Source organism: Helobdella robusta, assembly GCF_000326865.2.
Source record: "Helobdella robusta unplaced genomic scaffold HELROscaffold_20, whole genome shotgun sequence".
Lineage (NCBI taxonomy): Eukaryota > Metazoa > Annelida > Clitellata > Rhynchobdellida > Glossiphoniidae > Helobdella > Helobdella robusta.
The window spans coordinates 1,611,637-1,622,243 of record NW_008704084.1 but is presented as its reverse complement, the minus strand read 5'-3'; the positions used below and the strand labels follow the sequence as shown (position 1 = coordinate 1,622,243).

General features: G+C 34.4%; 1 protein-coding gene across 1 annotated transcript; it reads right to left on the bottom strand.

Annotated features, from left to right (window-relative positions):
- Nucleotides 1–1,323: 1,323 nt before the first annotated feature.
- HELRODRAFT_77335 (hypothetical protein) lies at nucleotides 1,324–9,759 on the bottom strand (the record flags this gene model as incomplete). Its single annotated transcript, XM_009018014.1, has 17 exons — nucleotides 1,324–1,517; nucleotides 1,718–1,802; nucleotides 1,970–2,030; nucleotides 2,406–2,563; nucleotides 3,101–3,244; nucleotides 3,598–3,708; nucleotides 4,051–4,177; nucleotides 4,731–4,946; nucleotides 5,198–5,301; nucleotides 5,742–5,877; nucleotides 6,228–6,338; nucleotides 7,091–7,282; nucleotides 7,512–7,693; nucleotides 8,254–8,343; nucleotides 8,836–8,981; nucleotides 9,285–9,423; nucleotides 9,595–9,759. The coding sequence occupies 17 exons, from the start codon at nucleotides 9,757–9,759 to the stop codon at nucleotides 1,324–1,326; spliced, it is 2,361 nt and encodes a 786-aa protein (XP_009016262.1).
- Between the last annotated feature and the right edge of the window lie 848 nt (nucleotides 9,760–10,607).

The following is a 10,607-nucleotide window of genomic DNA, read 5'->3' as shown; positions in this document are numbered from 1 at the left end:
AGAGGATTACAGAAAAAATGCTTTTTTGTATAAAATAAAAATGAATAGAAGAGTAGTTAAAAACTTTGCTTTCTATAAAAATAGGTTGAAAACTGAACTAAAAACTGATCAAATCTGAAAAAACAGTGATGTTTCATAAAAATTCTATGTACCTACGTGTGTGTGTTTGTTTGTGTAATATTAATTGATACTTTGAAATATTCTTAGAAAATGGTGCAGTACATATTTAATGAAAACATCACAATGAATAAGTTCAACATTGTGTTTAAAAGAATCAACATGTACCTTTCTGTTACGATCCTATATGCAATTGATATTGAAACTTGTTGAATTATCGACCCGTGTTTCAACTCAATATGTACGTACATGTGATATTTTTTAAAGTTTCATCCAGTTTTAACTTTTTTTATCGATATTTTCTTTGACGGTGTTTTGAATGCACATTCAGATGATATTAATAAAAATTTTATAATTTACACTTCAAAAATTTTAACGAAACATTAAAATTTTGGAAGATTATGTGATTATTTTCAACAAACTTTACAACTCTGCTATTTATTTACGTAAAAATTTGCAAGTTGTATATGGCGAAACCATGTTGGACATCCTTTTCCTACTCAATTTTTTTCAATCTCTTTTACAAAAACCAGTAAAAACCAGTTCTGTTTAGTTTTGCTTGATAAATAAAATAAATATTTCAACTTTGCCAAAAGGTGAGGTTGTTGAAATCGTATTATTATGGTGAAGAAGGAATAAAATTGTCACAAACTTTTTATCTTTTTCATATTATAATAAACATTTAATATCCACAATTGATGTAAATATTTTCTTGGCATTGTGATCACTACTCTATTCACTTGGAAACACATCATAATTTATAAATATTGTCCAAATCTGTTTTATTCAGCTTATTCCTAATCCGCCCTTTTTTCATCTGGTGTATAATTGCTTGGGATCGTAATATCATATGGCGTAAATTTATTATTATTGCCTTTTTTCATTCCAATTTTCTTATTATTTAAAAAAATTAGATCACGCTTCTTACTGATTTTATTCATCAAATTTACTATCAGTTTCGAAATTGAACTTATTGACCGTGTTATCATCATCGTATTGTAAAGGAAAAATAAAAACTCCAACTTATTACATCACGACTTAACGTATATATATTTTTGTCTTTTATTTTTAATTTTTAAAGTAAAAATAAATTAGTTACATAAGCAAGCGACTGTCCATAAAAAAATTGAGTTCATGTAAGCAAATAAATACAAATACTATCATTGAAAACAAGTGAAAAAATCGGGCAGTCACTATGACAAATTTTTATTTGTCAATCAAATTAGCTTCTTTTAATTTGGTGAGAAAAAACTTTTCCAGAACATTAGCACATCTGAAGTATTCAGTGTCAGGGTCGTTGTATGATCTGCAGTTGGTGAAGATTCGCGTCATGTCAGCGATGAATATGTTCTTGGTCGTGTAGTACCTGCTCTTCAGTCGCTCGCCCATCGTTTTCAAATCTGAAAAGTTCAATAAACCTATCAAACAGACCATCCACTTTGAATGACGAAAGCATTAAGAAATGACGCAACGAGAAATTCTTAACGCCACTTATGAATAAAACTGCTCAGGACTGACTATGTTAGAGACGAGTTGTTTCGTTTGAATTTTAAATAGCGCCAGCATTGAAGAGGAATTAAGATGTATGTAGAACACTAACCCATTGGGAATTTAATGTGGTCGTAATAATCCGGAGCTTCTGACTTTTCAACTGGTTTCAAGAACGGCCAGGCACTGGCATGCGTCTGCACGTTCAATAACCAATGAAAAATAATTATATAAATGATAAAACAATTAAATAAATTAATTACCAAACAAATTTTCTATTTAAAAGGTTAAAAAACATTTTGAGTGGCAAAATGATGTCTAAGGAAATCAGAAAAAATAACGACAGAAAGAATGAAATAAGTACTTTCACGGAGTTGAGTGTTGACTTGAGGTGCGAATACAACTCTTCCGTATCTGGACCATCTCTGTCATAGTCGGATAATTTTTTATTGTTAAATACTAGAATAGTTCATAAGATATGTACCAACTAAACACTCCTCTTAATACAGTGCATACACTCTCAAAATAGGATCATCAAAACAACGCTAGCAGAATGTGCCAAAAACTGACAACTAACAACATGATATGAGATGAGGAGGTACAAACTATTAGGCTTCTGCTGAAAAACTGAACTAAAGCCAACGCACATTTCAAGCCACAGCAAGCACATAAAAGAAAAAATATAAAATAGAGATGATAGGCGCATAACACAGTTGAAATTAATTTAAAAAATAAAAAGAAAATTTTCATAAATGAGGTGATATCATTTGTATTGAAACTTGACGATGAAACTCTCCAACCTTTTGACGTCAGCAGTGTTGGAAGGTTGGTATCCGGCTTCGATCACTCCAGGAATGCTCTCGATCGGGATCTGCCTTACTCCGTCCTTGAAACACGTCAATCCCGGATAGACTTTCTTCAGAGCATCTTTCTTCTTCTCTGCTAACATCTTCACTATCTGTTCATCATCATGATGATCATCGTTATCATCCAGAGTTGTTAACGCCACTTATAAATAAAAGCGCCGCTGTCACTATCACTACTTCAAGTGAAAAGTAGCGCTGCTACTAAAATGGAAAACTAGCGCCAAGATGGCTACCGCTACTATTTTGAACAATGAAAATAAACATATGACATCACATTTCCATCTCTTGTATTGAATGAAATCTTCTACATTACTGTCGGAGCTTTAAAAATTAAACAGATTGACTACAAAACTTGCAATTTAAAAAATACTATTACACCAATAATTTAAGTATTCTTAATAAGAAGTCTCATGTTTTAAAGCAAAAAAGCAGATTTAAACAACCCCAGCCCGCGTTTATTCGAGTTGGTTAGTCTCCTCGTTTGAAAGATGATTAGTTTCACTATTTCGCGTGATTTAATGAAAAATTTTTCAATTGAAAGTAGCGGTAGCGAATGTATTTTATCTTCAAAAGGAATGTCGTTAACTGCTCAATAAACCTAACAGTCTCATAAAAAACAAGAGACGAACCTCCTTCTGTTTGCGAATGACTTCAGAGAACTGAGTGTAGACAATAAGTGGGTTGAGTTGGCAGCCCATCAGAATGGCCCCTTCATAATCTTTTATGTAGCCCATGTACGAAGACTTCTGCATCTTTATTTCCCTCGAAAAACCCTACCCTCCAAAAAAGTAATCAAATTTTAAAAATTGAATAAAAATGTTCTAACACATTACAAGACGTTGGGATTAACGCCTGTATGCTGAGTTATGAAAGCTTCCAGCAAATTAATGGCAACAATTATTCATTTCAGCAAAATTCGAAAATAGATACAATTAAGAAGTTTGCATAAAAAACAGGGGAAAAACGACCGAACTAAATGGGTTGACGAGTTTATAGAAATTAAACTTTCAAATGCACGCGTTACGCATGTAAAGATCACAGAACCATATTCAACTCAGAATTAAACTTACACGTTTTCTCAAGCATTACAAACCAAATAACAAACAAAAAGTAAAGAGAAAAAGACCTGCTTCCTGAAATAACCAGTAGCATATTCATCAGCGAAGGTAAGGAAGTTGAGGATGTTGTGTTGGATGTGGTAGTCCTTCATGTGGTTCATTAGGTGCGTGCCATAACCCTGTCCATTCCATTTAAAAGTAATTTATAACGTGAATAATTATCAACCAATTGAAGTAAATTAAAAAAGAATGACAGTGAACGTAAGCATGCATCTGGAAGGTTTGTATGGGAGATGAAGGATACGTACAAGATGTAATATACAAGTAAATTCAATGTGTGATTTTGAATAAATTTACCAAAGCGACAAACATAGGTAGAAGTTTTTGTCTTAATCATTTTTAAGAAGAAAGGAATAAAACAGAATAACATTGAAAACAAATAATTGAATGTATCAGACACCACAAAACTGGACAATGTATAAAAGTGCAACATGCAGCAAACAAGCAACAAGCTGACGTACCTTGACTTGCTCGTTGGATGTGACAGCACAAAAAACAATTTCAGAGAAACTCTGGGAAGGAAACATGCGGAAACAAACCCCTCCTATCACTCTGTTGTCCTTTATTAAGGTCATTGATTTGTGCTTCCTGTTTCATCGAATATTGAAAGGAAAGCAAGGATGATTAAGCATGGAAATAACTATAGTTAAAAAACGTAAGTTCATTATTTAATTATTATTATTATTCAAATCTTTATTCTGTCCATAAAAACAGGATTTACAAAACAAAAAGTGATGCAATTTGAAAACGTTAAAATGAGAGACGGCATACATGATTAATCCTAGCAAAAAACCAACAAACTGAAGATTCAACAGCATCAGATTTTAAAAAGCTAACAATGATCTTGCAAATTTAACTAAATGAATAAAAAAGGACTATAAATAATAAATAATTATAAAATAATAAAAGACTTAGAAAAAGAATGAGAAATCATTTGAGAGCCAGATAAAGCTGCAGACAAAAAACGTGAAGAAATTGCAACTAAAATGGAGTTTATTTAATGAGTCAAGAATTACTGCGGTAGCAGCTTAAGCAGCATGCATTTGAAAGTTTCTCTGGACTGAGTATGCCTGAAATGATGGTGGCGATGGTTTTTAAATTGAAGAATTCTAGATGAGATTATAAACTTGGTACGACTAACGGATCGAAAACGATCCTGGTTATGTATTCCTTCGGCATCCTGGGCAGCTGATGTGAGAAGACGTTCTGCAGGCCGATGAGCCAGAGGAGTACCTGGTCGGGAGGATCGGTGGTCAGTGAGTTGGAGATGACGTGGAACTCTATGATGCCTCTCTTCTCCTCCTGTCGGGCTATCTCATCTCGAGAAGCGTGGGCATGTGCCATCAATGTGCCGCTGCTGTTGTTGTTGCTTGAGGCCTGTAGATGAGGATTGAGCATGTTCTAGCTGATGACCGCGTCGTGAATTGCACGTTTCAGTGATGTTGCAACAACATTACTGGCAGAATGACTAAATTATCAGCAGCAGTTATCAGTAATGATAAGAATACTAACGGACTCAAGAATAAAAATAAACCGTTACTGACAATGACACCAACAGAAAGCAGGCAAACAACAGTCGGAAGTGACAATAAGAGAAAAATAAGAAACAGTACTTCTTTATTTTTTTCATTGATGGCGTGCAGGACCTCGGCCACGAGTTCAGCAGGGACGTCTCCATCGATGACCTTGCGAGGGGGCTCCATCAAAATCTCCTCTGCCGACCGACCTTCACTACTCAGCGCTCTCTTCTCTGTTGGGTGGGAGACGTGAGCCACTCATTCATTTTTTCGCTCATTTGTACATCTCGATCGTAAAGATGGTGATTCAATAAATATAGAGCATGAAAACAATGATGACTCCAGAACGATGAGACTGGAGAATAAGAATGATAATAACTTAGCTAGAGGACGATGTTAAGGAAGACGACGACACAAATACGTGAGAAGATGATGATAATAACAAAGATGATAATTAACAAAATCATGGAGATGCAAAAAGATTGGAAGATGGAAGATCAAGATCAAGATCAAGAAGAAAACAGGAAAAAAAAGAAAGAGCGAGAAAAAGATAGAAATAGAGAGAAAGAGGGAGAGAGGGAGAGAGAGAGAGAGAGAGAGAGAGAGAGAGAGAGAGAAGCAATTTGAATGAATACAACCACACCTCCTTTTTTCTTGACGTTGCTGTTTTGATTGTTGATGAACTGAGTAAGTGCTGCGTACGATGGAGTCGGTGCTGACGATGATGAGCACGAAGTGGAGAATGAATTGTTGTTCAATGTCGGCACGTCACTGTTGTCTGGATTGTTGTTGTAGGCAAGTGTCAGTGAGTTGTTAATAAATGAGAGATTAATATTTTTATGATTTTCATATTTCAATAATTTATGATGGCTGGAGTGGATGTTAATTGGAATGTTCCCATTCGAATCGTATAAATCAAGTACACAACAAAACAACAACAACAACAACAACAACAAAACAACAACAGCAGCTACAACAACAACATCAGCAACAGCATCAACAACAACATCAGCAGCAGCAGCAACAACAACATCAGCAGCAGCAACAACAACATCAGCAGCAGCAACAACAACATCAACAGCAACGACAACATCAGCAGCAACAACAACATCAGCAGCAACAGCAACGACAACACACCAGCATTAGCACCAGGCAGAACGTTCTGCATGAAATCCTGGTCCCATATTGGTGAGGAAGCACTGCTGATCTCATCCTCCAGCATCGTCAGAAATCTTGGAAAAAAAACAAATAATTTTCTCCCATCAAACAAAATTTATGACTTTATAAAATAGAATAACTAATGTAAACTATTATTTAAAAAAAAACTTCTTCTTACACTGTCAAGTAGGAAATGGTTCAATAAATAAATAACAGCATTTTAAACATTTTTATAAAGAGTTTAATTAACTTCAAATATTTCCTGAAATATTTCTATGTATAAATTTGTATGTATGTGTGAATATGTATGTGCGAGAATATGCTAACATGTACATTTTTATTTATTGCTCATTCGGTAAACTTTGATAGATGCTGACATTTTTCAGCTTTCCTTTTCTTTTCCTTTCTCTTTACATTGCCAGTATATGAGTTTCACAGTTATTTTTTTCTATTTATGTGTATTCTATTTTAGTTAAGGCACTGCTACAAGTACATGTTTACTTTTTTGTGCTTGTGAATAATAAAATTAAGAAAATATATAAATATAAAATAGATCTCAACCATTTAAAACTAAAAACAGGATGAATTCCTCAAACAATAAATTAGAGTAACAAAAAACATGCAATAAATAGCAATACACAAAGTTACATATAATGGAAATTATGAAATAAACAATCTCCTCACGAAAAGTAATCACAAGTATGGGAAAACGAACATGCTCTACATGAGCAGTGCATCCCATTCCAAACACGTGCCAAACAAATCGCGAAAAAATAATTTTCTGAACATTTTTTGAAAATCTTAATACATCGCTGGAAACACTGACCTGGGAAAATGTGTGAGAACAAGAACTTTCTTTTCAGGCGCCATTTTCTCCTTCTCTGCAGCGAACTTGTCGAGAAGTTGTTTCTTCATCGTGTGGAAGACCGACTTGAGGAGTGTCTGTCCAAAGACGATGGTCGTTTCATAACGTGGAAGACTGTCGCATATGGCCGGTACGTGGCAAAAGCACAACCATCTGTGTGGGTGTGTGCAGACGTGCATTTGTTTCAATGTGTGTTCGTGAATGCGTGTGCATAATTGTGTGTGTGTGTGTGTGTGTGTGTGTGTGTGTGTGTGTGTGTGTGTGTGTGTGTGTGTGTGTGTGTGTGGATAAATAAGATGGCTAAGTTGAGATTGCAAAAGCTTTAAGCACATTTTCATTAGTTGTCATCATCAGCCCAGACCACAACTTTTCAATGACGAACCTCGTGTAGTTCATCTTATAAGCAGCCAGCTCATCTGGTAGGATGTTGACCTTCCGAACGGCCGGTGTCTCCAGCTTCCAGTGGTTCAAGCAGTGCAGAAACATTTTGGCCACCTCGTACATAGTCTGCCATTCACTCTGTACCAGATGTCCGAATTTGTACAGCACGAAGTTTGTCACACCCTGCCGAGATGGATAATTGGTTGGTTGGTTGGTTGGTTGATTAGTTGGTTGGTTGGTTGATGAGTTGGTTGATTGGTTGGTTGGTTGGTTGGTTGGTTGATTGGTTGGTTGATTGGTTGGTTGGTTGGTTGGTTGGTTGGTGTGCAACAGTTACACGCACGCAGATCAATATGTTGTTACGCTACGTTACAATCCCTACATTTAAACCAACATGATCCCAACCAGCACATAGTTGCAATGCTATCATCATTTACAATGTTTGAAACATGTCGTTATAACTGTACTGAAATCAATAAATTATTTAAGCACAATGTTCCAAATGTAGACAAAACTGACAAATCAACAACAGAATATCGATCGCAGTTTGTTGATTCTAAACAGACCGGCAAAAGCCTCATTCAACCAACTCACATGAGCCAGCAAAATAATTTGGATGAAAAAAAATGAAATGACTTAAAACTATATAGAAACAACAACATTAATGATTAGACAGGTGAAACAAATGCAGTGGTCAGGAACAACAATGCATCCATCACGGGCAAACAATTGAAATAGTAAACCTTGGCAATGCATGGTTTTTCGAAGGGGGGCTGTCCGATGTGGCCCTCAATGGATGGAGTCGTCATGCTAGCTATGCACTTCCTCAGGTGCTGTTCATCACAACAATAACAATAATAATAATAACAACAAATAATAATAATAATATAATATAAAATAATGTAAACTTATTAAAATTGATGAAATGGTAGAACTAGTCATCGTTCTACTCGTTTTAAAATAATAATAATGATAACCACAAAAATAACAATAAGCATTATGTAATCTTTGAAACAATTCATCCAATTTCATAGACATTTAATTCTGATTAAAATACTTCATTAGCAGAACATCAAGTCAAGCAATAATAATAATTAATAACAATTAATAATAATAATTAGATTTGTTTGACCAGTTAGGAAAATAGTCACAGTAATTAAGAGGTAAAAAATCTTGACATACAACAAAACTGTTCAGCAAATAATAAATATACAGTATCTGTAATGTAATAACTTTTAAACATACTAGAAACTTAAGCACACACACGCACACACATCTATGTACATTGTACATACACTCACGCACATATATACATCTATGCAAACCTTGAAGAGGTAGAAGTAAACTTGTTTAGTATCCGAGTCCTCCTCCTTGCGTACACAGTTGTACAAATGTTCTACATCAACGACGATGCCGAGCAGTCGATTCAATTCATCATCAGTTGAGTTCTCCAAATGGGATATGTGCATCTCTAAACATCAACATTCAATCTCATATTAATTACTTTATTGTCACAGTGCTAAAGTCATTAGTGGCGAATGGTTTCAACTAAAGATAACACATGGTAATAGAGAGATGGCTGGCAATGGAAATATGGAATTATTTTATATTTCAGAAAAATATTTTTTATTCTTAGACATCTTAAAAAAAATTTTAAATAGATTAAAGTGACTTAAATAAAAGTAATGATCTGAAATGAAAATAATAGTACTGTTATATATGACCACAAACAACATCAACAAACAACAGCACATGACATCAACAAACGATCAACCCAAATTATGGTTGCAGCTTCTACATGGATCACTCAATGACGCAGACGATTGGGAACTTTCTGGCTGGTTGATGACTTGGGAGGATGATGATGACGTCGGATCATGACTCTTCCAGCCATTACATTTGCAATCCTCATACTGTTTGTGTTTATTATTATATAAATTTCCATCAAACTGAACAAAAACAGCCATCAACCATAGAACAAAAAAAAAATCAAAGTAAGAACTGGTGATTTAAGATTTAAATAAAAGAGCATGCTAACAGATTAAGAACAAACATGTGAAGGGAAGTGCACATCAAAAACAAACCTTGCAAGATGAATACACTGCCAGTTTTTCAACTTTTTTATGTCGAGGATAAGATCGAACTTGCTGTTTCCACTGTGCCACCCTTTGGGTCAGACTGTTGCTTACTCTGCTTGAGTCGCCACTGGCACCGGGCAAAGGTAGAGGATAATTTGTTGGGGTTGCCATTTGTGTTCAAATGTCTCATTAAAAATCGATTTAATAACGTTTTAATTCTAACTATTTACTAACTATATAGAACAAATTAAATAACAACATAAATTTCCTTTTTTTGTTAATATTATTAAATTAATTTATTAAATTAGGAAATTCACTTAGTAACACTACGTTAAGCAGTTACCGTTAATAACTTGTGGTCATATGTAATAGTACTACGAGAAATATTATTTTTATTTCTAATAAGACCTAAATCAAAAGTTAATTTAACTAAAAAACAAAAACGTCAATGACGTTTGTGACATTAACTTTTTTTATATGTAACAGTTTAGTATGGAACACCATATAAGTAGAATTTTTTCAACCGACTATCGTTTATCACATCTACTGCTCTTTACAAAGCTGCGTTATTAATGACTATGAAGACTTATCCTGACCTGAAACTACAAAAAAGTCTACATGTGATACATCTGAAATCGGAGACTGTTACAGTTTGAAGTCACTTTTTTCTTCAGATTCTTTTAGTTATGACTCTGTTTCCAATGCCTTCTTGCCGCTTTATGTAATGCTAAGTACGAATCTACTCCAAAATGGACAATATTCAGCCAGGTGTTTTCGAAAAATTTGTGTCGAACTTTTATGTCTTGTTTGCACGCATCTTAAACTTTTGCATAACTGACATATTTTAAGCCGTTGGCCAGTTCATCATAAAATATTGTCTCTGGAAAGCATTTTTGCTTTATTTCAAACCTGACAAAATAATTCAGACAATTATTACACGCCAATCCTATTTCTTCGAACTTTTGGGTTCCCTTGTGAATGTAAACATTTATTTGTTACTAATCAGTGTCTTTCGTCGT